Below are 27,999 nucleotides of genomic sequence, written 5' to 3'. Positions count from 1 at the left end.
GGCTTCCGGCGCGCTCCCCTCGGGCGGCAGGGGGCGCGCATTGGGCGCCCCTCGGCTGGCTCGGCTCCCTTTGGGGCCTTTGCGGCCCTGTGTGGCTGGAAGGAAAATGGAGCAAGAGCCCGAGCCCCAGAGGCAGTCCTGACCCCTCTGGCCGAGGTCCTGCCGCTTTCGCCGCCCGGAGCTTCCTTCTTCTCTCGACCTGGTGCGTTCGAGCGCCCCAGTAGCCTGGGCCCTGCGAGTAGAATGGTCGCCGAGGCCCAGGGCGTCGGGCTTCTGCGCGCCCAGTGAAGGGAACTGGGGGGCCTCGAGGGTCTCCGCTCCCCCCACCTCCAGGCGCGGACAACCCCGCTTGGTGAAGAGCAGGTACCGGCCGGGAAGCGCGTGGGCAGTTCTGCGTTTATTTTGTGACTTGGGTCTCCCAGCTCGCTGTCGTTTGCAGCCTCTTCCCCGCCGCAGCCTTTGTGCATTTGGTGGTGGGGGGGCGCGGGGCACGTGGGTCTGTGGAGGTTTTTGTTGGTAGGACGCGAGGTTGTGGCCGCTGGGGAGGAGGGCGGGGTTTCGGGCCCGGGAGCCCGGCGGGCAGAGGCCGGGGGGCTCCGCGGGTGGTCGGGGTAAAGGTCACGTGGGCGGGGGGCGTGTGCTGCGCTGTGGTCCGCAGTCTCCCGGCTTGGGGTCCGGATAATGACAGGTGCCTGTTCTGTAGCCTGCGTGAACCCGGCGCCGTGTCTGGGCGAGTTTGGGCTGGTTCTGTGGGCAAGTTGACTCAGCTTTTCCCTTTGGGCTGGTCAAGTTCGGACAAGTTCCTAGGAGGCAGTAAAAGGAGCTAAGTCCTGACTTGTCTCCAGCTGGGGCTATTTAAACCATGCTTTTTCCCAGCTGTATTCATTGGCGATTAGAGATAGATACCTGTGGTCAGCGACGTAGAGCACTTATTCTGCACCGATCCAGGTAAGGACCCGCTTGCTACTGGCTTTAGTTTTAATAAAGACAGTATTTAAGGGCATTATTTATATCCTTTCCATATGACTGGTTTTTTTCACAGATGTTTCATTATTTCAGGTTTTTATCTTGTGTGTTTCTTTTTCCCACTCGTAGGCAAATGTGCAATACCAACATGTCTGTGTCTACTGATGGTGCTGTAAGCACCTCACAGATTCCAGCTTCGGAACAAGAGACCCTGGTTGGTATTTTTGTCTCAAGCGTAACTTTTAAGAATATTTTATGAGGTGATCTAAATTCCATAGACCCCATTTATAGCACGGTTCTCTAAGTGAAACTGTATGTACACAGCTTAAATTCTGCCATTTATGCCAGGCATAAATGTAAAAGCTGACTGTAAGAATCGGTATTTATTTTCTTAGTCTTTTATCACCCTGGATTTAATATTAAGTTCCATTAACATTCTTAAGCATGGATGCTGAAGTTATGTTTGTTATTGACCGATTTTTTTTCTATTTTGACTTGTCAGTATTTAACTTTTTAGATGGTTTCTAAAAGTCACAAAAGTAATTCATGCTTGTAAAGATTTTAGGCATTACAGAAATGTAAAAGGTGGAAGCTGAAAATTCTAGTCTTCTCTTTTGATCATGTCTCCTTTTAGATTTTTCCTATGTGTGTACCCACATATATATGTGCAAATTTTAATCTGTTATTGTCTTGTTTTGTTCTGCTAAGACAGGTGTGCAAATTCCATCCATGTCAATAAATCTATAGAATTCTGTTTAATGGCTCCATAGTGTACCAAAGCATTAGTGTACCTTTTTAGAAATTTATGCCTCTGCTATAGGTTTTTTTGGATAGGTTTTTTTAAAATTGCCTTTAGTTTTTGATTATTATAAATAGTGCTGCTTTGTACTTGTATCCTGTGTTATGTGACTCCTTCTATAAGATTTTGTATACAGAACTCCTGGGTCCTAAACTATACATATATTTGATTGCTATTCATAACTTGCTAACAAGATTGTGGCAGTTTTCATCTCTGCCAACACTGCGTATTATCACTTTTTATTATCATTTTGCTATTTTTTTGGTAGAAGGGTCTGTATCATTGTTTAAATTTGTATTTCCCTGATCTCTCTTGAGGTTGGGCATCTTGTCATTTGTTAAATCATTTATTTCTTCTGGGATTTGCTTGGTCTTATCTCTCCACTTTTCCTTTAGGTTTATTGCGTTTTTCTTAATAATTTGTAGTAGTTCTCTGGTTTCAAATTTATGTAACTTTTATCATTGACAAAGGTTGCATTTAGTTTTGTTGTCTTTTTCCTATTGAGAATGTTGTTATGAAGTCAAATTTATTGACTTGTTGGTTTTTGCATTTCATATCATGCTTTGAAGAACTCTCCCATCCCAAGATTATACAGATACAGTCCTATATATTCTGGTAGTGTTTTTAATTTTCACATCTAGATCTTTGGAATTTATCTTTTTGTTATTAAATGTAAGATTAAGAATGGTATTGTCTTTTATAGTTTTCTTATTGCATGTCTTTTAGGTCTTAATAAAAAACTGATGACTTTCCATTGCAGATTTTTATTTTGAGTTGTTCTATGTAGTTTGAAGTTAATATACATACTTTTTTTCCTCCTAAAATTTTAATTTTTTATCTTTCAAGAGAGAGTTCATTCTTTAGCCTGAAAGTAAAGTGTATATGTAAGCACACACACAAAAAAGTGTGATCAGAACAATTAATGAATGATTCAGTACCACACTTGTGTATTTTAAGTTTTTTGTTTATTATTATTATTATTTTAAAAGATTTTATTTACTGAGAGAGAGAAAGAGCACGAGCAGGGGGAGGGTGCAGAGGGAGAGGGAGAAGCAGACTCCCCACTGAACAGGGAGCCTGATGTGGGACTTGATCCCAGGACCCTGGGATCATGACCTGAGCCGACGAAGGCAGACGCTTAACCAACTGAGCTACCCAGGCGCCCAGTTTTTTGGTTATTAAAGAATATTGTGTTGATTAGCTGGAAAGAGGCAATTTTCTTAAATCTAGTTTTGACAGATTCCAAACTGAGATGCTATTAGATTTCAAAGTTAGGCAAAGGACAGGAGTATATTGAAGAGAGTCACAGAGACACCAGTCTGTGTGGAGGTGGCAAGCTCTAAAGACACTTAAGTTTTAAAGATTTTGATACAGCAACAGTTAGGGAGAAAGTGTATCATATCCCTGCCTCTTTGCCAGTTATTTTCTCAGTACCGCTTGGAAAACCTCTAGATCAGGGTCAGGCACACTGTAGCCTGTGGGCCATATTTGGCCTCCTATTTTTGTAAAGTTTTATTGAAATGTAGCCATGGCCTTTGGTTTACATATCTGTACTTCTGAGTCAGACCAGCTGGCAGGAAAAGCTTAAAATACTTACTATCTGGCTCTTCATAGAAAAAATTGTCCCTTGCTCTAGTTGGTGGGTTCCTTGAATAGAGCTCATGTTTTATTTATCATTCCCCCCACCCAGCCACCCACACCTAGCACTGTCTGGTGCATGGTAGAAGCTCAATAAGTGTTTGTCAGTAGATATTTGAAATGTAGACCCACTAAGAGGTAACATGATATAGTAGGAAAGAAAATGATGGTTTGTAGTTGAGGGTTGTGAGTTGCTTTCTCAGATCTGCTCTTAATTATCCTTGTTATTTAAGTCCTCCAGCCTTCGGGAGCCTAACATGTGGAAAGAAAAGATTGGGAAACAGAGCTAAAGACTTACTCTTCTCTCTTGGATTTTGCAATTTAGTTTATGGTAATCTCATTGGAGTATTCCATTTATAGTTAAGTTTGTAAGGTAGTAAGCAGATAATAGAAATAGCTGGAGGAAAAAGAAAAATTTTCACTGCCTTGGCATGGATACTGTGTTTGATTGCAGCTGATGATACTTGAGGATTCTGTGATTATTTGCACAGTAATAAAATCTCAGCATTTTTTTTCCAAATTACCTTGACAGTGATATTCAGTTTCTATAGTCTGTTACATTTAGTGAAAACATTGTGACTTAGTTTTTTAGTTCTAACCTTGTGAGATTGTCAAATATAACGTCTGCTACCTTTATTGAAATTCCTCATGGACATCTTGCTGTGAGGCTTATAGTTGTGGAATAATTTTGGAAGTATAATAGCAGCTTTTTGTTCTTTGTAGGTTAGACCAAAGCCTTTGCTTTTGAAGTTGTTAAAGTCTGTCGGTGCACAAAAAGACACTTACACTATGAAAGAGGTAAGCTAAATTAAGAGTTAACAAGATAACTAATGTCTTGCTAGTTACATGTAGCCATGGGGAGAAATTGGCCGTATAGAGGGATTTTTCAGTAAGCAGCAATATTAAGTGTTGTGGTCATTTGGACTATAATTTGAAGCTGAAATTCTAATTATACTTGAATATCATTTCTCAGCCAGGAACTCTGAGACAGAGGGAGGCTCTGTAGGGGTTCTTAGCATTTTTGTGCTGTGGACCCACTTGGCAGACTGGTAAAGTCTTCTCAGAATCCTGTTTCGAAATGCATGAACCAAAATGTATAGGATTACAAAGGAAACAAATTATGTAAGATAGTTTTCAAAATACTAAACATGTTTGTGATATATGTGCTTTTTTGAGTGTTTTTTATTAACACATTAAATAATAAGATGTAGCAGCAGATCTAATAAATGTAATTTCAAAGTAGGGAGGAGTACAGTTAGTATTTTGAGATGTTTACACCAAGCATAGTATGATAAGAAAACACTTGTGATTTTTATTGGTGACATAAATCACAGGTATTACTAATACTTTGTGGTTTGTTGCCTATATTCATAATTGAAGGAAAAGCTAAATTTCAGTTAAAAGTTAGTGAAAATATAGAAAAATTTTTTTTTCCCATCCAAATTAATGGACCCCCTGAATTCTATCCAAGGACTTCTTGGGCATCCATGGATCCCAGGTTAAGAACTTCTGCACTAGAGATACATGAGTACAGTATACTGATCTTTCTGGGATAGAGGTGAGCTGATTCATGAACATATGTTCTATTTAATGGATACATTTCAATGTAATGTTCTCTAACTTTAAATTTGTGCACAGAAGCATGATTTTCAGTGAGAGATTGGGCCATCTTAGGCAAAATTTCATTGTGAATGAAATGTGCCTTTTCCCCATCTCTCCCACTTAGTTTATGGGGCCCAGATTGTTTAAAACACTGAAGTAACTTATCTACATCAGGTTAGTGGGTCAGGAAGAGACTCTACACCATTTTCCTTTTCAGCCACACTTTTATAAACTTCATTATGGGATGTTTGGTAGGAGTGTAGGTTCTCTTCTTCTTTTCCCACTGTCTGTCAACTTATCTTCAATTCATAATCACCAGGGAATATTCCTTTAAGTCTGAGGCCTTCTTAACCACTTAAGTCTACAGACAGTAGGGGAGCTTGCAGGGGGGACATCGAGATTAAGGATGTTTCCGAGGTTAAGGATGTATTTAGGGCTCTTAATTTGGGTTTGACCTCATTATCATCGCGTAATTGGTTAAGAAAACAAAAAGGTACGCATTTAGTAGTAGAAATAAGGAGAAGATTGATCAGGCCATTATAAAGGTATAGAATGCTTATGCTAAACCATGTAACGGTAATATATATACTTATTGTCTGATTGAGTTTTCAGTTGCAGGATCTTTGTTCTGGGGCATATGGGAGAGTGATGACAGCTAGTATGGGGTGGTAGAAAAAACACTGGACTGGGAGTCAGAAGACCAGGTCCCATTTCCTTATCTTTAATACAGTGAAAACAATTCTATGAAATATCAGAGAATGAGGCAGTACTTGTAAGAGTACATTTAAACTGTAAAAAAATTCATACATATTTAGGTGGTTAATAGGTTTGTATGTGGATATCTTAAGGTGTATCACTTCTTTGTCTTAATGGCGCATACAGTAACTGTATATGCATGGTTCAGGGTCACTATTTTGATTATTGTTGCATAGATTATATTGATATCTTCAAGAGTTTATTTTATTCACTGAATTCTTCCAAACTGTTGTGTAGATATAATTGGTTACTTTCCTGTGGTCCTCATCCATGATTACCTCATAGGCTGTTGAGATGTATGGTGTTTGGGACTATTTACTATTTACTAAATGACTCCAGGTCATTGCTGTATTTTAGTTGCAACTTTTTCTTGCTCTCAATGGTTTTGCATTTTGCTGCCTTTTCTCTTCTTCCTAGTATGTAGTACCTAGATATCTGGGCAGAGTTAAAGTCTGTTACGTACACACACTCATTTAAGTAAATTGGAAAAGCAGTGTCTACTCCCATCAAATTAAAAGGAAAAGATTTAAAAGCTTTTAGAGTACAGAATGGTTGTTATTCTAGACAGTTATGGGTTTGGTTGCAGGTTGTTTAACCATCTTTAGGTAAATGAGATATTGAATATATTTGAAACTAACATTTAATTTTCTTTAATGCTCAGAAATCCTATTTCTATTTCAGGTTATATTTTATCTTGGCCAGTATATTATGACTAAACGATTATACGATGAGAAGCAACAGCATATTGTGTATTGTTCCAATGATCTTCTAGGGGATCTATTTGGAGTGCCAAGCTTCTCTGTGAAAGAGCACAGGTAAATACTTCAGCTCCATTGTAAAAAGCCGGCGGGACAAACGTTTCAGTTTACCTGCATCTTCACTGCCTTTTGTCAGAGAAAAATTGTTCCTGTATATATAAAAGCTGCAGAAATTTAATTTCTTAGTAATAATAGCATATTGCTTGAGAACCTGAGTTCTGGAATCTTAAAAACCCGGGTTTGAGACCTAGCTCAGTCATTTACTGGCTGTGTGACTAGGTAAATTGATTTATCCTCTCTAAGCCTCAGTTTACCCTACTTGTAGGGATAATATAAATACCTCATGTGGAGGTTATGAAGAGACAGTGTGTAAGAAGCAGTGTTTGACACATAGAAATCATTTAAATGTTAGTCACCGGGGCACCTGGGTGGCTCAGTTGGTTAAGTATCTCACTTTGGCTCAGGTCATGATCTCAGGGTCCTGGGATGGAGCCCTGAGTCGGGCTCCCTGCTTCTCCCTCTCCCTGCTTGTGCACACACTCTCTCATATAAATGAATAAAATCTTAAAAAAAAAAAAAGGGCGCCTGGGTGGCTCAGTTGGTTAAGCGACTGCCTTCGGCTCAGGTCATGATCCTGGAGTCCCTGGATCGAGTCCCGCATCGGGCTCCCTGCTCGGCAGGGGGTCTGCTTCTCCCTCTGACCCTCCCCCCTCTCATGCTCTCTCTATCTCATTGTCTCTCTCAAATAAATAAATAAAATCTTTAAAAAAAAAAAAAATTGGGACGCCTGGGTGGCTCACAGTTAAGCATCTGCCTTCGGCTCGGGTCATGGTCCCTGGGTCCTGGGATCGAGTCCCGCATCGGGCTCCTTGCTCAGTGGGGAGCCTGCTTCTCCCTCTGCCTGCCGCTCCCCCTGCTTGTGTGTGCACGCGCGCTCGCTCGCTCTCTCTCTGACAAGTAAAATAAAATCTTTAAAAATAAATAAATGTTGGGCGCCTGGGTGGCTCAGTTGGTTAAGCAACCGCCTTCGGCTCGGGTCATGATCCTGGAGTCCCGGGATTGAGTCCCATGGGCTCCCTGCTCAGCGGGGAATCTGCCTCTCTCTCTGACCCTCCCCCCTCTCATGCTCTCTATCTCATTCTCTCTCTCAAATAAATAAATAAAATCTTTAAAAAATAAATAAATAAATGTTTGTCACAGTTACTGTATATTAAAAAAAATTATTGCAGTTACTTTCAAAGACAATCTTTAGATCACACTGTGGTAAAGGCTTAAGTTTGAGCCTTACTTTGGAGATTATTTTGTCATATACCATTACAGCACTTAATCAGCTGAATTTAACCCAGATAACATTTCTAGAATTACTCTACTGGAAACCGAAGATTTTTTTCAGTCTTTCTTTCCTTACATTTGGAATTCCTTTTCCCATTTGGTTTAGCACAGTCTGTGTGGAGCTTAGCATGCTTGTGTATCTTCATAAGTGGAATGAATACCTTTCACCTGAAAAAATTAACTTAGATTCTAGTATTTAATGTTCAGTAATACTATAGCTAAAAAGATAGTAATTAAGTGGAATATTTACAACTTTAAAACAATTTTATTATATAAGCATAATTTATATTATTGGGCAGTAGGAAAAGACAGAAAGCTAAGAATAGAAAAAAAAGACTATAGTTTGTCATTGAATGGTAATTTTTAAAAATATTTATTTATTTTGAGAGAGAGAGAGCAGGGGCAGAGGGAACGGAAGAAGCAGCAGGCTCCCCACTGAGCAGGGAGCCTGATGTAGGACTCCATCTCAGGACCCTGGGATCATGACCTGAGCTGAAGGCAGACACTTAACTGACTCAGCCACCCAGGTGTCCTTTGAATGGTATTTTTACCTGTTGTTTTTATATTATGTGCAGATGTGTTGTGAACATACCATATTTAATTTTGTCACGCTTCTTAATTTAACACTATATAAACATCTTTCCATTAAGAAATCACATTTATCTAATAAATTTATGTTACTATTTTATACTTGGCCTTGAGATATAAGCTTTATTTTTATAAGTTTAAGAATTAACAGGGGCGCCTGGGTGGCTCAGTTTGTTAAGCGACTGCCTTCGACTCAGGCCATGATCCTGGAGTCCCGGGATCGAGTCCCACATCGGGCTCCCTGCTTGGCGGGGAGTCTGCTTCTCTTTCTGACCCTCTTCCCTCTCGTGCTCTCTGTCTCTCATTCTCTCTCTCTCAAATAAATAAATAAAATCTTTAAAAAAAAGTTAACAGTATTGGTGATTTTGTACCCTTTGAGTGTTGAATTTTCTGTTAATGTTCTGAGGTATTGTATAGTTTCTCATATTGAAAGTGTAATTTAAAAGTTATCTTTGACTTGAATTCTAATATGTTGAGAGGTTAAACACTGGGGAAATTACTGACTTGGAAAAGAACAGGAATAGGAATATTGATATTTATGAGTTTATGGAGCTGTATCATTAGTCCCAAAGGTGAAAAGAAATATTTGGGATTGGCACTTCCCCTTAATCATGAGAATTAAAAATGATACCCTGTGACCATAACATTGCCTAAAATCATTAGTTAAAAGAAAAGTGTACCATAACATCAGTGAAGACTAAAGTAAGTGAATTGTCTTCCTATTGGGATGTAAGCTCCATGAGGGCAGAGATTTGTTTCCATTTTATTCCTTTTTTTTTTTTCCCAGTTTCTAGAACAGTGGTTCATAGTGGGTTTTCAGTCTGTATTTATTAAATGACTGAAGGAAGCTTCATCTTTTAATAGATTTTAAGATCAAGAAAGAAAATCCACGGGCATCTGGGTGGCTGTTTGTTAAGCGTCTGCCTTCGGCCTGGGTCATGGTCCCAGAGTCCTGGGATCGAGCCCCACGTTGGGCTCCCTGCTCGGCAGGGAGCTTGCTTCTCCCTTTCCCATTACCCCTGCTTGGGTTCCCTCTCTAGCTGTCTCTCTCTCTCTGTCAAATAAATAAATACAATCTTTAAAAAAAAATTTAAAAAATCCATTAGGTGATTGGTTCATGGTTAATAGAAGTCAAAATCAAGTTCTTCTATAATGGGTTTTGCATAATGCACTGCCTTTTTAGGCAGTCTACTTCTAAGCTTTAAGCACAGAGCTAAAAATTTTCTTTTCTGTTTGAAAATACATATATCAACCTGCTTTCTGCATTCACACCCTTGGGTCTTTTGGTAAAGTCCAAACAAGGCACATTTCAGGAAATGGAGATATGAAGTCTTTTCAGCTAGAGAGACCTTTGTGATTAGTAAGAGTAACTGTGTGTAATCATTGTACAACTAATTATCATGCTACTTTTTAGGACCTAGAAACTTGCCAGTGATATAGTTTGAATACAGTGATTTAAAATTTAGCTTGTGTACAATATAGTTCATGCTAATATGTATTTAAAAGTCTGGTTAAGTCCAGTTTAATATATTTTTATTTTAAAATGTACATCTTTTTTTTTTTCCTCCCTACAAGGAAAATATATACAATGATCTACAAAAACTTGGTAGTAGTCAATCAGCATGGTAAGTTAATTTTGAATACGATAAACAAAACCATAAAAATATTTTAAACACATTTTGTATATGTGGAGTCATTTAACAGGAAGAAATGAACTACATGAACTAAAATAATAATACTAAGGGTCTAATGTCTGTTTCCGATATGTAAAGTTAAATACCTTATTCCATCAATTTAAGCCTTGGGATATCAGTATTAGAATTTGTTTTGAAAGATAATTTCTGGGTTTTTTTGGGGGGGTGGTTTCACAAGCATTTATTAAACACTTTATTTTTAAAATTTATATTTTCATTTTAATTCCAGTATAGTTAATATACTGTGTTGTATTAGTTTCAGCTTTACAATGTGGTGATTCAACAATTACATACATTAGCTGGTGCTCATCATGACAAGTGCACGCCTTAATCCCCATCACCTGTTTAACCCATTCCCCTGCCCACCTACCCTCTGGTAACCATCATTTGTTCTCGATAGTTAAGAATCTGGTTTTTGGTTTGTCTCTCTTTTCTGGTTTTGTTTCTTCAATTCCACATATGAGTGGAATCATACGGTATTTGTCTTTCTCTGACTAACTTCACTTAACGTTATGTTCTCTAGGTCCATCCATAGTGTTGCAAATGGCAGGATTTCATCCTTTTTTATGGCTGAATACTAATTCCTGTGTGTGTGTGTGTGTGTGTGTGTATCTCACATCTTCTTTGTCCATTTATTTATTGATGGACACTTGGGCTGCTTCCGTAATTTGGCTGTTGTAAATAATGCTGCATATATCTTTTCGAATTGGTGTTTTTGTATTCTTTGGGTAAATACTCTTTAGTGGAATTAATTACTGGATCATATGGTGATTCTATTTTTAATTTTTGAGAAACCTCTATGCTGTTTTCCCCAGTGACTGCACCAGTTTGCATTCCCTCCAACAGTGCTTGAGGGTTCCTTTTTCTCCACATTCTTGCCAACATTTGTTGTTTCTGAAAGGTAGATAATTTCAAGGCATGCTTACTCGAGATATAATCAAACCTTGAAACATGTATTGAAAGGCTTTGGGAAGTAATATAGATACCTAAGTAGGACCATTTGGATGAGCCCTTTTTTGTTGTTTTTTATAATAGACAAAACTATCAATTTATTCAGGTAAGTGGCATTTAATTTCCCTACTTGTAGACTTGCAGTTCTTAACTGGTTATTTTTGGGTTACATACTCCTTGGATAATCTGATGAAAGCATTGGGTTCTTATTTCAGAGAGATACACATAAAACATATACAGTGGTATGCTGGTAAATGTTTAACAGCCCACTTTTCAGGGGGAAAAGCCCTGATTTGTGGTGTTCCCTGAGTTCCATGGTGTGAATAACTCCCACCATGGCCATTTTCAGGCTACATACATGGAGTTGGTAAGAAAGGTATACAGTCCGCTTTGAGTACCAGTAGGAGCTGGTTCCCAGCACACCATAGATGTCTTAAAGCCCATCCTTGAACTACAATTAAAAACGGTTCTCAGAAGCTTGTTTACTTCCTACAGGGAACTGGCCACTCTTTTGTGCTTCCACTATTCTGTATTTAGACTTTATTGTTATGTTGTTTTGTTACAGTTGTTTGCATTTCTGTTTCTTGTATCCTAATCAGGTTTGCATTATGCATCAGCAGTACTACAGTGTTTTATTAATATGATGTTTAATAAATGTGTTGAGTTGAATGGTCTTCCACAGTTAGGACTTAAGACCCAGAAAAGGGCATCACTGTCTTATCCTAGAGTAAAAATGACTGTTAGACTGGTGACATGTTTTATTGTTTTACAAAGCTCTTTATGAAATCAAATGAAGGCAAATAAAACAAACTACTGTAGTATTATAGTAGTATTTTCAGTTTTCTTAAATATTATCCCTGATGTGTTCATTCATTCATGTAAAGAAACCTTGGTAGATTACTAGAAAAATTTTATTAATGAGATGGTAACCTGTAGATTACTTAGGTTATTTCCATTCTGGGTTTGTTTCAGATTTCAGTTTAGTAGAATTAACTTCCTCCTGTAACTGTGTTCTCAACCTGTCACACCTGGTACTTCCTTTTTATTACATCTGTATTGTAACATCTCTTCTATTACATTAAAACAAAATATAACCTTTCTTTATGTACAATGTAGAGTATATATATCAGTATAATACATAACCCATAGTGTAAAGAAATAAACTATTATGATAATGTGCATAAATTCAGAATGTTAATGTGTGGGCCTGACATTCCTATTAAGATGAAAATGTTTCCAAGGGAGTAACAAAGCGTATTTGATTATGATTTTTGGCAACTGTGTATACTCTCTATCTAAAATTTTGACTCTGAGCTCCAGGTCTATACATCCAACTACAAACGAAACCTACCTACCTGAATGAGTATCATCCGCTTAGTTTATATTTCCATCGTAATCTGTTTATCTTCTGAAGTTTCTCTCTTGGTGAATGGCACCACCATTTATCCATCCAAGGCAGAATCTTGGAGTCCTTCTTCACACCTTTCTCCCTTGCCTTGTATATCAGACCCCAGGCCTTGTTGGTTTTTACCTTTTTAACTTGTCTGGAATTGATCTTTCTTCCATGCCTTGGTTTAGGCTTTAATACTTCGGCATTTGTATTATTGCAGTTACTGTCTGGCACTGGCCTCCTTGCCTCTGCTCTCTTTTTCTTCTATTTTGCCTAAGTGATTTGTCACTCCTCTGCTTAAAATGACCATTTAGGGGTTCCTTATTGTTCTCTGGATAAACTTGCTGTGAACTAGCAAATCAGTTTTATCTATTGGATTAAACCTTTTTAATGGTGAGTGGCTGCAGCAGTGCCACAGGGCAGATTCTGAACTGTCGATGGGGAAGAATGCAGTGATGCAGACCTGATGGCAGGAGTGCCGCTCGTTGACGTCCATGTGCTGTTTCGCAAGACACACAGGATCCTTTATGATCCTGCTTGCATTCCAGGAATAATTGACTACCTAAAATTCCCTGCAACAGGCATTTGTAATTCACTTCCGGATGCTTTTTTCACGAGGTGTTCCCTCAGTCTGGAATAGCCTTTCTTCGTTCTGCTTCTTCATATTCTACTATGTGAAACCTTTCCTGATTCCTTGCTCCTCAGACCCTGCCCTGTCCCTACCAAATAATCATTGCTCTGTATTCTTCACTGATTTTTCTTATAATACTTCTTTTATCCTATTTATTATACTTTTATTACTGTTAATGTAATACTACTCAGTATTAAAATTGAATTATCTTATTTACATCTCCAGTATCTAGCATGGGGTTGGCTCCTGGGAGATACACATTTAATGTTTGTTGAAAGGTTAAATTGTGTAAGGAGTTTGTCCTGGACTGACAAACTAGTTTTTCTTTCTTAGTTTGTGATTCTTTGTTGTTGTTGTTGTTTTTTTCCCCATCAGAACCATCAGATTCAGGCACATCTGTGAGTGAAAATAGGTGTCACCTTGAAGGTGGGAGTGATCAAAAGGTAATCTTGAAATGAACACATTCTAGTGTGATGTTTCTTAAAAGTTAGGTTATTTTAAACCAATTATTGTTAGCTTCCTGGTGTTAAAAGGTTTTGTTTTGTTCCCCCCCGCCCCCCTTGAATGCTTAGGACCCTGTGCAAGAGTTGCAGGAAGAGAAACCTTCATCTTCAGATTTGGTTTCTAGACCATCTACCTCATCTAGAAGGAGAGCAATTAGTGAGACAGGTATATATGCGTATTTGACACTTTCAAACAGCTTTTTACTGTTTATTCTCTAATAAAATTAATGCATTTAGCCTTAATGAAATTGTGCTTTGTTTTTGCTTTAGATGAATTTCTGAGTTTCGTTTTTATTTTTATGTGATTTATTTGGTTTAAAAATTGCCTTCTTAGCAACATTTTTCTGGTTGACTATAGCAGGCACGGTTTCCTGGGCCCCACTGGAGTTCATAGTTAGCTGTCTATTATTCAAGATAATAGAGGACAAGCGTATAAACTCTATTTTAGTCCTTAGTTACCTTAACAGTTAAAATAAAATATTCTAATAAGTGATAAAACACACCATTCAGTTTAAAAGCAAAGCGAATAACCTCTGGAACTGAAGATGAGATAAAATGGCTGAGAACATTTTTACAGAGAAAAGATAGTGGAGGAGGAGGAGGAGGCTGTGTTGCCTGATTAAAAGTCATAATAACTAAAACTGTATGATTCAGATGAAAGAGGAGTTCAGCAGATCAGTGAGATAGAATAGATAAACCCGGACTAGTGTGTACATGAGAGCAGAGGGCGGTAAGGACAGAGGATGTTTTGTTAACTGCATGGAACAAATTGTTCGTTATTTGGGGAAGAAAAGACAAGTTCTATCTGTACCATATGCCAAAGTGAATTCCAAATAAGTTTAAAAGATAAATGAAAAAAATTATATTTGAAGGATAGTCACTTTAAACTCGACAGTGTTAATACCCTTATTACATAAAAAGTTCCCCAAAATTGATTAAAATATTAAAAATCCATATAGCAAGAAGGCCAGAAACCCAAGTTTTTCGTAGTTAATACAAATGACTGATAAATATGAGGAGGGAGTGGATGGATCTTCATGATTTCACTTTATAGGCAATAAAAAATGCAAAAGTGTCTTTTCTAGGCTATCACATTAGCAGAGATGAATTTTTGACTCCTCCTGGTTCGCTTGTGTGTTGGTGCTGCTATACTACTGGTGTATAAGTTGTTGGTGTTAAACCTTTATGGATTGTAAAAAGGCTTGTCGTTCTTACCATTATTCCAGTAACTGTACTTCTAGAAGTCTATTCTAGAGGTATCATCAGAAATTCAAAGATTATATATGTAGAGACACTAATTACAGCATCATTTATAACTAAAGACATATATAGTAGAAAATGTCATCACTCTGGTTCAGGCCATCGCCGTGTCTTTTCTTGACCATAGCAACAGCGTTCTGATTTTCTTACTCTTGCTCTTTGTGTTCCTTCATGTGGTACCAAAAGAGATGGTAAAAGGTAAATTGAATTGTATCACTTCCCACTTAGCCACTTTTGTTACTTCAGTAAAACCCACACTTTTTGGGGCGCCTGGGTGGCTCATTTGTTTAAACGTCTGCCTTTGGTTCAGGTCACGATCCCAGGGTCCTGAGATCCAGTCCCACATTGGGCTCCCTGCTCAGCGGGGAGTCTGCTTCTCCCTCTCTCCCTGGCTTGTACTCACCCTTGCTCTCTCTCTCAAAGAAAGAAAGAAAAAGAATCTTTAAAAAAAAAAAAAAAAAAAAGACACACTTTTTACCTCAGCCTACAAGGCCATGATCCTACCTTTAACCTGGTTTTTGGCCTTTTCCGCCTACCTTTATTGTTTCCACTGTGCTGATTATTTGATTCCTCGAGTCAAAACTCCTTCCTGTGTTTGCACACAGTTTTTTTCTGCCAGCAGTTCTTCCTATCTCTGCTTACGTGGTCAGTTCCTCATTTTTCTGTTTTTGCTTAAATGTGACCTTCTGAGAGAGGCTGTCTCTAATCAGCCAGAAAAGCAGATTCTCTCTTTCCCTTAGCCCCCTGCTTGTTTCCCCATAGTACGCATTATAGCTTGTAAATAGTTATGTTTCGGTTGCCTTGGTGTTTGAAATTAAACTTCCTCTGGTGGCAGGGATGATGGCTGACTTTACTTTTGTATACCCACGGCCTAGCACTGTGACACAGTAAGCAGGTGCTCAGATTTGTGGACTAAATCATTGAATTATGAGGAACAATATAGGGGCGCCTGGGTGGCTCAGATGGTTAAGCATCTGCCTTTGGCTCAGGTCATGATCTCTGGTTCCTGGGATCCAGTCCCTGTGTTAGGCTGCCTGCTCAGTGGGGGTCTGCTGCTCTCTCTCCCTCTGCCTCTCCCCCCTGCTCATGCTCTCTCTCTCAAATGAATAAATAAAATCTTTAAAAATGATGAACAGTATATGAACCTATGTCACGGACACCATATTCTGCAGCCATTAAAAATAATGTAAAAGAAGATTTAAGAGAAAACCATCCCAAATTGTACATTTAGTATGATTCAGATATGTTTTTTAAAAGGAAATAAAAAATGAAAACTGGAAAATTATTACAGTAAACTTTTTTTTTAAGATTTTATTTATTTAACAGAGAGCACAAGCAGGGGGAGCGGCAGGCAGAGGGGGAGGAAGAAGCAGGCTCCCCGCTGAGCAAGGAGCCTGATGCGGGGCTCGATCCCAGGACCCTGGGATCAGGACCTGAGCTGAAGGCAGACGCTTAATGACTGAGCCACCCAGGCGCCCCTACAGTAAACTTCTAATATTGGTTTCAATGGTAGCACTACAAATGATTACATTCTTAAAAATTTCCTGTTTTTTTAAGATTTCTATAATGAGTAATATAATACTTTAATAGTCACAAAAAAAGCCCCAAATATTATTTTTAATGGAGGTAAAAATTATGAATCAGCGTGGTTTAGGCTCTAAGATCACCTTTTATAGGGAATATAAACATGATTAAGAATTTCTATCAAGAATTTGTGATCTAGTTGTGGAGATCAACACAGAATTACTTTAAGAGTGTTTGGGCAATTCAGAGGAAAAAGATGTCTTCTGGCAGGTAAGGTCAAGAGAAGGAAATGGAGTGAGCAGAGGTGTGCGAGTTGTACCTGTTTCAGGCATGTGGATTATAGTTTAATCCCATAACCCTGTTTGGTACTTAGATAAAAGGCTGCAATGAGCACCTTGCCACATACATCCTTAAGTAATTATGCAGGTATTTCTTGATCAATCTCTAGGATAGACATTGCCCACAGAATGTATTATTTTAGATTTCTACCAACAGTGTATAAAAATGTCCTTTCTCTCAAATCTCTTGAAACTCTCATTTTAAATTTTGTAATTCTTGTGGGTGAAAAATGGTATCTCATTTTAATCTTGTTGCGTGTCCCTGGTCAGTAAGAGGTAGGAGATTTTTTCATATGTTTATTAGTTCTTTGTATTCTGTGAATTGCCTTTTCATAGCTTTGACTTTTTTTTTTTAAGATTTATTTGAGACAGAGCACGAATGAGTAGCAGGGGCAGAGGAAGAGGGAAAGGCAGGCTCCTGCTGAGCAGAGAGCCCGATGTGGGACTCGATCCCAGGTGCCCGGGATCATGACCTGAGCTGAAGGCAGATGCTTACCCAACTGAGCCACCCAGGGGTCCCTTGACTTTTTTATTTTAAATCAAATTTTGTTTTACTTGATTGGTGAGGACTTGTATATAATGGATAGTAACTGTTTTATGTATGTTGCAGATATTTTCTTCCAGTTTGACATTTGCTTTTTAACTTTTATTTTGCCATGTAAGCCTTAATTAACATAGTCTAATGTTGATAAACTTTTTCTTGAGGGCTTTGCAGTGTTACATCATACTTCCCTATCCCAGTATGATAAGAATATTCTCTTACAAGTATTTGGATGGTTTTATTCTTTGTGTTTGGCTCTTTAATTCACTTGGAATTTGATACACTACATGGTAGGACTCTCATTTATGTTCCTGACAGATTTGGTAACATTCTAAGTCAGAGATAATTCATTATTTAAAATAAAATAAACCATTTTCACTGCTTTTGATCCTTATTGAAAATACAGGGTACTGAGGAAATTGGAATGTAAAAAAAAAAAAAAACCTTCTAAGTGGTTCAGTCAGTTGGGCATCCAACTTGTGGTTTCAGCTCAGGTTGTGGTCTCGGGGTCGTGGGATTGAGCCCTGCTTTGGGCTCCGTGCTGAGCATGGAATCCGCTTGAGATTCTCTCTCCCTCTGCCCCTCCCGTTCATGCTCGCTCACTCTCTAAAATAGGTGGATCTTTAAAAAAAAAAAAAAAAAAGCCTTCTAAGTAAATTAAGCATTTTTGGTTCTTTTCAGAAACAAATCTTGGGACGCCTGGGTGGCTCAGTCGGTTAAGCAGCTGCCTTCGGCCCAGGTCATGATCCCAGGGTCCTGGGATCGAGTCCCACATCAGGCTCCTTGCTCAGCAGGGAACCTGCTTCTCCCTCTCTCTCCGTCTGCTTGTGCTCTCTCTGTCAAATAAATAAAATCTTAAAAAAAAAAAAAAAGAAAAAGAAACAAATCTTACATCCTAAAGTATGATTTTTGACAAATTTTGATTGGTTAATGAAAACTCTAGATGGATTAAATTGTGAGTTAATGTAGATGATGTTCTGAAAGAAGCTTAAAACGCCTTTTTTTTTTTTAAAGTTTATTTACGTATGTATATCAGTTATCTCTACACCCAACGTGGGGCTCATACTCATGACCCCGAGATCAGAAGTCGCACGCTCCTCCTACTGAGCCCACCACACACCCCAGAAGCTTGAAAAGCTTTTTTAAAATGCAGTGTTCTGGGGGCCCCTGGCTGGCTCAGTCAGTAGAGCATGTGACTCTTGATCTTGGGTTCATGAGTTCAGGCCCCACATTTGGTATAATGCTTACTTAAAAAAAATACAGTGTTCTGTCATAGCTCTCAGTTGGATTGATCCAATAGAAGTGTTGACTTTTGAAACAGTAGTAATTGACTATTTTCTCTGTTTAATATCATTGAAATTAAATTTTGGTACACGTAGGTACTCAAGGCAGCTCATTTGCTACATGAATCACAGTATAGGGTTTTAATTGACTTGTCTTTCTTTATGTATCCAGAAGAACATTCAGATGAATTACCTGGTGAACGGCAGAGAAAGCGCCACAAATCTGATAGTATTTCCCTTTCCTTTGATGAAAGCCTTGCTCTGTGTGTAATAAGGGAGATATGTTGTGAAAGAAGCAGTAGCAGTGAATCAACAGGGACGCCATCAAATCCGGTAATCTTTTCATTTTAAATAAAACAAGATTCTTGAGGCGCCTGGGTGGCTCAGTCGGTTAAGCGTCTGTTTTCGGCTCGGGTTGTGATCCCAGGGTCCTGGGATCGAGGCCCGCATGGGGCTCCCTGCTCTGCGGGGAGCCTGCTTCTCTCTTCCTGTGCTTGCTGCTCCCCCTGTCTGTGCTCTCTCTCTGTCAAATGAATAAATAAAATCTTCAAAGAAAAAGAAACCCAAAACTCTTGTTTTTAAAATCTAGTTCTAGAGGACGCCTGGGTGGCTCAGATGGTTAAGCGTCTGCCTTCGGCTCAGCTCACGATCTCAGGGTCCTGGGATCAAGTCCCGCATCGGGCTTCCTGCTCCTTGGGAGCCTGCTTCTCCCTCTGCCTCTCTCTCTCTCTCTCTCTCATGAATAAATAAATAAAATCTTTAAAAAAAAAAAAAATCTAGTTCTAGAAGTCCTAATAAGCATTTGGGTAGAATGCACATATATGCTGTGGTATTGCTGTTATACACAGTGCTAAATTTTTCTGTCAAATAAAACTACTAGTGGCTCAGTTGGTTAAGTGGCTGCCTTCAGCTCAGGTCAATATCCCAGGGTCCTGGGATCCCCTTCAGTGGGGAGCCTGCTTCTCCCTCTGCCCCTCACCCCGCCTGTGCTCTCTCTTTCTCTGTCAAATAAATAAATATTAAAAAGAAATAAAAATAAAACTACTATATAAATCTTTTCTACTCCCAACCCCAGGTTTGAGAGAAGGGTGGGAGATAGTTGTGGGGTGTGTTGGTAAAATTAGTACCAATATTAATAGTTGTTAATGTCATCCTACATATTGGAGAATCTTTGTGGGCCACTGCACCAATAGTAAATTCAAATAAATTGGAGTATAGGATGGTTTGCGGATTTTTGTTTTACTTTTTAAAAAATAAGGGAACAGAAAAGCAAATTTGGTTCAGTTAGATATCTTAGAATTCTAAGGCTGGTTTGTTTTGAATATTTAGAGTAACAGTATCTTTATTATTGTAGCTAAGTAAGTCAGCATAGTCTAAGCTACACATTTGCCATACGTAGGCCTAGATACTACTAAGCCTCCATACTAAGGCTGTGGAATATAGGTATGTTACTGCATGGATGGTGGGAGAGTTTTAGTACTTTTTGATTATTGATACAAAATCCCAAAGCATTAGGAGTAAAACTCTTAAGAGATGTCATTGAAGGGGCGCCTGGGTGGCTCAGTCATTAAGCGTCTGCCTTCGGCTCAGATCATGATCCCAGGGTCCTGGGATCGAGTCCTGCATCAGGCTCTCTGCTCAGTGGGAAGCCTGCTTCTCCCTCTCCCACTCCCGCTGCTTGTGTTCCCTCTCTCGCTGTATCTCTCTCTGTCAAATAAATAAAATCTTTAAAAAAAAAAAGATGTCATTGAAAGAAGTTTGGTTAAAAAAAAAAAGGTTTTTGCTAACAAGAATACCTGACAAATGGAATATTACCTTTCTTGTCATTAAACATTTATCTTTAAAATACTATTAAAAATAGAACTTTTATTTGTGATATGGCAGTATCTCATGGTCGTCATTCTGGATATTAGTGATCATTTTATAGTTCCTAGAAGGTGTAAGGGACTGAATCAGTTGTGATAGTAAACTTATTCTTACTTTTTCCGTATTGTTACTTCTTACACATACTATGTTTACATTTTTCTCTTCCAAAGCAGTGATTTTAGTGGATACAGGATTTACTAGAGCTGTTACTTCTGTAGGCCACTAGATGGCACGGAGAGCAAGTTCTTCAGTCAGTCGGTCTGTTGGTGTTTTCTGTGCCAGGTTCTGTCTGGCACTGGGGTGGAGTGGTAGTCAAGGTAGATATGGTCCCTGCCCTCAGGGGGAGACACATCATCAACAATGAAACAGGTAATTAATACATTTAATAAATGCTATGGGAAAAAATACGGGTTCTCGAGAAAAAGAAAAGTGCATTTACCTTCCATCTTTCTTATGGGTTTAATAAATTGAGGAACTAAAGGCTATATTCTAGGCTCTATACTAGGCAGTTTATATGATATCTCAGGAGCCTCAAATTCCATTTACAGATGGGAAAGATAAGCTTGAGGGTTTTAAATAACTTGTTTAAGATCTCATAATAATTGCCACAGTTGGAATTCAGGCAAAACCAGGGACTTCTGACTTCAAAATTTAAGATCTTTCTGATGCTTTTTACATGTACAATATTGTAAAAGTTTCTGGGTCATTCTTTTTTGAACATTAGCCAAAACTTTAAAAAACAGCTTTTAATTTGCTTTCTTCATAGCACCCTAGAATACAGGGGTTAGCAAACTTTTTCTGTAAAGGGCCAGTTAGTAACTTATTTTGGGCTTTGTGGGCCTTGTGGTCTTTGTTGCAGCTACTCAATCTGCTGTCGGGCTTAAAGCAGCTGTAGACAACAGGAAATGGCTGTGCTCAGTAAGACTGGAGTTATAAAAGTCGATGGGCAGCAGGCCGTACTTTGCCAACCCGTACCATCGAAGATACTTGCTGAGACTTCAATCTGTCTTGTGATTTATCCCCATATTCTAAACTTAGTGCATTAAATGCTAGTTAATTGAAGTATCCAGTTTATTAGGTTACTTTATTAGAGATTGTATTCTAGCTTGATGTGTAATATTAACCTGTTAAGAGTCCTTGTTAAGAATTAGAACTGCAGCTTGTCAATTTTGCTTTTACTACTGCTTTCCTGACATCACTAAAAGAACAGTTGTTTGACCTCAGTATTTATAAAATACTTTGTTTTTATAGATAATAGAAATAATAATCATTTAATCCAAACTCCTCTTATAGATGAGGTAGCTGTGGTCTTTACAGGTTAAATATGTCCAAGGTTAAATAGCTCCTTAATGACAAATCTAGAACTAGAACGTTTGTATCTTGATTCTTAGACCAATGTACTTTTTCTAGTTCTAGCTTTCGACTTTGGATATGTTCCTCTTAGCCACTGACAGCAAATAATTATGGGATTAATGGTCTTATTAGGGTTCTTACACTATAAAATGAAGAACCACATGAGCTGATACAGAATTTTAAAAATAAATGTAAAAAAATTATGTCTGAAAGCTCTTCCAAAGAAATTATTCTCAAAGTTCACTAAAAAATAGATTTCATGGGGCACCTGGGTGGCTCAGTGGGTTAAGCGTCTGCCTTTGGCTCAGGCTTCCTGCTCAGCGGGAGTCTGCTTCTCCCTCTCCCTCTGCCCCTCCCCCCTGCTCCTTCTTTCTCTCTTTCTTTCTCTCTCTCAAAATCTTTTAAAAAAAATAAATCTCATAATTTGTGGGTTGGAGCTACTAGCATTCTACTAGTCTGAAGATATGAAGAGATTAAAACATGTTTTTAACTCTTTAACTCTTAAAGTGTGTATAACTCAGATATCTGAGACTCATGTATGCAAAATTGTGTATAATTTATGTATAAAAATATGTAATTGATATGTACTTATATATAAAATATATTTAATATGTAAGTAGTAAAGATAATTAAAAGTGGAAGTGCTCTCTTGGTTTTGGTATTGACAGAAGCTTTAGCAAAAAAGGATGAGTGGGACTTAAAAACTGAAGTTATTCCAGCGAGAGAGGTAAAATGTGGAAGTTGAAGTGCCAAGTTTGGTTGAGGGAAAAAAATGTAGATCTGGTTGATTTTTCATATTTGGGGGGTCGGGTGGGGTGTCTAGTTGGAAAGAAGATGAAAATGTTAATACGGTCCTATGTGAACCTTGAATGTCAAGGGGATTTAGCCTTTTTCCTTTAATGGGATTTTGAACAGGGTAAATAATATTAATGTAGTAATAACCCAGAATCTTAATCTAGTGTCATTGTGCAGGGGGGATCTAAGAAGTAAATATGACTGCAGGGATGAGCTAGGAAGCTGTTACAGAGGCAACAGGTAATGTACTTTAACTTTTTTTTTCTCCCCCCTGATCTTAGGATCTTGATGCTGGTGTAAGTGAACATTCAGGTGATTGGTTGGATCAGGATTCAGTTTCAGATCAATTCAGTGTAGAATTTGAAGTTGAGTCTCTCGATTCAGAAGATTATAGTCTTAGTGAAGAAGGACAAGAACTCTCAGATGAAGATGATGAGGTAGTTTTATTTCTCTAATTAAAGTCTAAAGATCTTTAATATTTTCTGTATTGATGACAATTGAAATAATGTATTCTGATTTCACTTACTCTTTGACTTTTGATTTGTTTGAACTAGAATATTGTTATGTGGACTTGAGGCTTTTTGTAGTTCCTTGTTGTCTGATTTATATTCCTGTAACTGTAAATGTCAAAAAGTCAATACTCTTTAATGAACATTCTTATAATAGTCTTATTTTTTTAAAAAATTCCCCTTTGGGGAGCCTGGCTGGCTCAGTAGGTGGAGCATGCCACTCTTGATCCTGGGGTCATGCGTTCAAGCCCCACATTGGGGGGGTAGAGTTTACTTTAAAAAATAAATTTAAAAAAATTCCCCTTTTATTATTTATTTACTTTTTACAAAAGTAAAGTATGCACACAGTTAAAGTCACTGGAGGTGACTACCTTCAACATTGCTATTTCACAGTTACTTAATATCTCCATATTTATAAAATAAAAATGCTTATACTGAATTTTTTGCTGTACTCATTTTAAACATCCTGTCTATTGCCTTTTAACCATAGTGGGTCAGGATTTCATGGTCCTCCACTTTTCCCCCTTTATACTCACTTATTCCATTTGACCTTTGTCTCAGAATTTCTCATATATAGTAGTACATGCTTTTCGTTTAGGACTTATCACGAAGAAGCTTTCCTGGTTAAGGAAAAAAGGTGATGAATTGATGCTAATGAATTTATTTTATTAGGTATATCGAGTAACTGTGTATCAGGCAGGGGAGAGTGATACAGATTCATTTGAAGAAGATCCTGAAATTTCCTTAGCTGTAAGTATACATCTGCTTTTTTAAGGAATTAAGAAAGCATAGAGGTTAAGGTTAGAAAAATACAGCTAGTCTGCTTCCCAAAATGAAGTACTTTCTATAAAATTAAAATCTGTTTAGAAAAGTTTTAAAGCATTTTTGTTCTTTTATTTGTTGTGTCAGAATCTGTTACTGAGTTTTTCTTTTTTTAAGATTTTATTTATTTATTTGACAGAGAGCGAGTACAAGCAGGGGGAACAGCAGAGGGAGAGGGACATGCACGCTCCCCACTGAGCAGAGAGCCTGATGCGGGGCTCGATCCCAGGACCCTGGGATCATGACCTGCGCCGAAGGCAAATGCTTAACCGACTGAGCCACCCAGGCACCCCTGTTACTGAATTTTTTAGGGTTTTTTTTGTGTGTGTGTTGGGATTTGAACTTTGAAAATTTTTTTATCGAAAATTTCAAGTATGTACAGCATAGAGAGTAGTAGTATGTATTTCTGGTGTATTTATCACCCAGCTTTAACAGTTATCAACATTTTGCCAATCTTGTTTATTACTAGAGAATGTGGTAGGTAGGATTTGCCATTTAAGAATTCAGGACTGGGGTGCCTGGGGGACTCAGTCAGTTGAGTGTCCCAACTCTTGATTTCGGCTCAGGTCATGATCTCTAGGGTTTTGAGGTTGAACCCCACATCAGGCTCAGCGCTTAGGGGGGAATCTGCTTGTCCTTCTCCCTCTGCTCTTCCCCCCTATCCTGGTCACATGTATGCTTGCTCTCTCTCTCTCAAATAAAACAAAATCTTAAAAAAAAAAAGAATTCAGGACTAAGGGGTGCCTGGGTGGCTCAGTCAGTCCAACTCTTGATTTCGGCTCAGGTTGTGATCTCAGTGTTGTTGAGGTGGATCCCTGCATCGACCCTACGCCCACCATGGAGCCTGCTTAAAATTCTCTCTCTCCCTCTCTAAAAAATAATAATAAAAGAATTCAGGACTTAAAAATATTTACATTTCATGCTTCATGGGGTTCCTGAGGTATTGGAAGTTGTGTTTTTTTAACTGAATATTAATGCTTTAATTTTTGTTCTTAATATTGCTTTTAATTTGGGAAATCTCGTTTTTCTTTGCTAGTTTAAAAGTTATTATCCAAATGCAAAAAAGATGAAATTGTAAGATTTTCAAAAAAAAAACTTATGCTGTATTAGAAAATAATTCAAGTAACTAGTTGACTCATTTGATGCCAAAGATCCTGCAATTTATTGGGCTCTTTGAAGCACTTTCTTTCCCATATTGTAGAACTTTTGTCTTTGGTTTTATCAGTTGGGTAGTTGAGAACTTGAAAGAACTAATGTGGGAGAATGAAGTCGTCTCCATCCTTATACTGCTAATTTCTTAGGTTATTTGTGAGGCAAATTGAAAATGGTTATTCATGGCAGGTTTTACATGGACATTGTCCTCAGGCAAGAACCATGCTTCAGTTAAGATAGGGGGATAGGGACATGTTTGTTAAAGAGGCTGGGATGGTAAGGGAGTTTATTATTCACATTGGAAAGGTTTGGGAAGTAAGTTGAGGTATGGGAGAAGCAATAAGCACTTATAGAGATGAGGACACAGGAAACTAGAGGTAAGTAAGGGGCATACATTTTGGGTAATGACAAGGATGACAGATTTTAGCTGGCAGTGATTGCTGAGAAGAATGTTTTAGTGTTTCCTTTGTGTATGAAGTTAGGGAACACTCAGTTGAGCCCAGGTTTTAGAGCACTTCTGAGGCAGTCTTAGTCAATGGCGCATTGGGCGGTAGCTTCATCTAGATTGATTGGGTGGACATTGGGCACAGCATCCAAGATTGAACCTTTAAGGGAGTGAAGTGAGTATAGGCCTCATTTTAGAATAAAAGGCTATATCACCCTTGCTTCAACTAAATGAACCAGCTTTGTCCTTAAACAGATAACTTTATTGGGACATGGTTAAGATCACGGTGAATACATTTTTTGTTTTAGAGTTCTTTAGCATGGTTTGGCTGAAAAAGTTATGTACTTTATAATCTCATGCTTGAGGAAAGATTGTTACATGTCAGATATTTTATATAAAACATGAAATGCTGAGAATTGAACTGTGTGATAGATTTTACCTCAGACATACTGAAGTTGCTAGTGTTGGCTATGACTAGTTGTGTTAAAGGGTTCCAGAAACTCACTCTGTCTTTTTTCATTGAAGGACTATTGGAAGTGTGCTTCATGCAATGAAATGAATCCTCCTCTTCCACCTCATTGCAACAGATGTTGGGCCCTCCGTGAGAACTGGCTTCCTGAAGAAAAAGGGAAAATGCCTGAGAAAGCCAAACTAGAAAACTCAACACAAGTAGAAGAGGGCTTTGATGTCCCTGATTGTAAAAAAACTGCAGTGAATGATTCCAGAGAATCATGTGCTGAGGAAAATGATGATAAAATCACACAAGCCTCCCAATCCCAAGAAAGTGAGGACTATTCCCAGCCATCAACTTCTAACAGCATCATTTATAGCAGCCAAGAAGATGTCAAAGAGTTTGAGAGGGAAGAAACACAAGACAAAGAAGAAATTGTGGAATCTAGTTTTCCCCTTAATGCCATTGAACCTTGTGTGATTTGCCAAGGTCGACCTAAAAATGGTTGCATTGTTCATGGCAAAACAGGACATCTTATGGCATGCTTTACGTGTGCAAAGAAGCTAAAGAAAAGGAATAAGCCCTGTCCAGTATGTAGACAACCAATTCAAATGATTGTGCTAACTTATTTCCCCTAGTGGACATGTCTATAAAAGTAGAGTTCTATATTTGTAACTATATAACCCTAAAAATTTAGACAACATAAAATTATTTTTTTACACATATCAAAGGAAGAAATTATCTGTACATGTAGATTTCTTCTCTGTAGTGTAATTCACCTACTCTGGGAGGGGCGATAGTAAATACTTCTTTTAGAAAAATTTCACTTTTGTTTATATTTGGGTTTTAATGTAATTAAAATTGGACATATAGCTCATCTTAACCCCTTACTCCTCATATTTTAAATGATTTTCACTTCCTTAAAATTTAGAGAAGTACCTGATTTTAAAAAATATAACATTTAAATATAAGTTATGTGCATTCAGGTTATGGTATGCAGTAATTATGCTACTTACAAAACATTCAGATCTGCAGACAGTTTCATTCACCATGCTTATTCATTAAATTGTCTAAATTTTTAGGTTTAGTATACTTATTTATTGATTTACAAATAAAAATATTAAATGAATAAGAATTGTTTCTAGAATGATTATTGGATTTTATAAACTTTTATAATAATGAGTTCTGTTAAAATAGAAATTATACTTGAATATCATCTACTTGGGTAATCAAAGGTGCAGGTATGAATGTGCTTCTATTTTGGAACGGCCAAGGCTGCCCACTGTGACAGTACACCTATGAATGGACAGCTGGATGCAGCAGGGAGCCTGCAAGGCATCGAGTAAGACTCAGCTGAGAGAATGATGTTACAAATTTACTTAGTAGGGCCATGAAATGCTGTTTTCTCCTTCCTGTTCACTTGTGTTATCACATGGCAGCTTGGCTTAAGTGGTTTCTCAACAAATGATGGTGAATGTTCTTGAAGGGATATAGCTGGGGCAGGGAGGGGAGCTAGGACTAACCACCCTGCTACTTGTCAGCATGAAAAGCCCTGTTGTAATTTTCTGTAATTTCTCTGCATCATCTCTGAAGCTAAATTCCATGAGGCCAATTGATTGTGACACCGATATATAGGTGATCAATAAGAATTTATTGAGTGAATCTCAAAGCATTCGGACCTGTCTTGAAGCTGACTTCAAAGCAGGAGTCTGTAGGCTCCAAAGTCAGACTAGAGTTAGCTGTTGGTATCATTTTGTTCACCTTCATTTTTAATGAAGGTTTTAAAGGTACTGATGAGCGTGTAGTGTGTAGACCTCTGTTAGTTTAGGGTGGTAACTGCAAGTTGTCATGGCATCGTGGAAAGTTCGTAGTTGCATTTGCTCGCTGTTTGGATTTTGTACTGGAGTTTGATTTCATCTTTACAGAAAGTGTTTCTTCAGCTTAAAAAAATACCGTTTAAAAGTTTGTGGCCATATTGTCTATCATACAGAGCAAGCCTTCCCTTATATATGGTAGGGAATTATTGACATTTACAAGTACTGCTTTAAAAAT

General features: G+C 38.1%; 1 protein-coding gene across 6 annotated transcripts; it reads left to right on the top strand.

Annotated features, from left to right (window-relative positions):
- Nucleotides 1-27,880, top strand: MDM2 (MDM2 proto-oncogene). Of its 6 annotated transcripts, none has more exons than XM_035002178.1 (12): nt 1-363; nt 877-948; nt 1,096-1,180; nt 4,127-4,201; nt 6,443-6,576; nt 10,015-10,064; nt 13,481-13,548; nt 13,678-13,774; nt 18,727-18,887; nt 22,850-23,005; nt 23,750-23,827; nt 26,022-27,075. In XM_035002178.1, exons 3-12 carry the CDS (start codon nt 1,100-1,102, stop codon nt 26,583-26,585), a joined length of 1,464 nt encoding a protein of 487 aa, XP_034858069.1. In that variant the 5' UTR covers nt 1-363; nt 877-948; nt 1,096-1,099; the 3' UTR covers nt 26,586-27,075. The 6 variants fall into 6 exon arrangements, with proteins under 6 accessions (XP_034858069.1, XP_034858071.1, XP_034858072.1 ...); XM_035002179.1 differs by having other exon boundaries at nt 8-202; XM_035002180.1 differs by lacking the exon at nt 877-948 and having other exon boundaries at nt 26,022-27,880.
- The last annotated feature ends 119 nt before the right edge of the window (nt 27,881-27,999 follow it).

This window comes from Mirounga leonina, unplaced genomic scaffold, assembly GCF_011800145.1.
Source record: "Mirounga leonina isolate KUSES-001 unplaced genomic scaffold, KU_Mleo_1.0 Mir_126, whole genome shotgun sequence".
NCBI lineage: Eukaryota > Metazoa > Chordata > Mammalia > Carnivora > Phocidae > Mirounga > Mirounga leonina.
The sequence above is the reverse complement of the archived record's forward strand: the minus strand, read 5'-3'. Positions and strand labels throughout refer to the sequence as shown.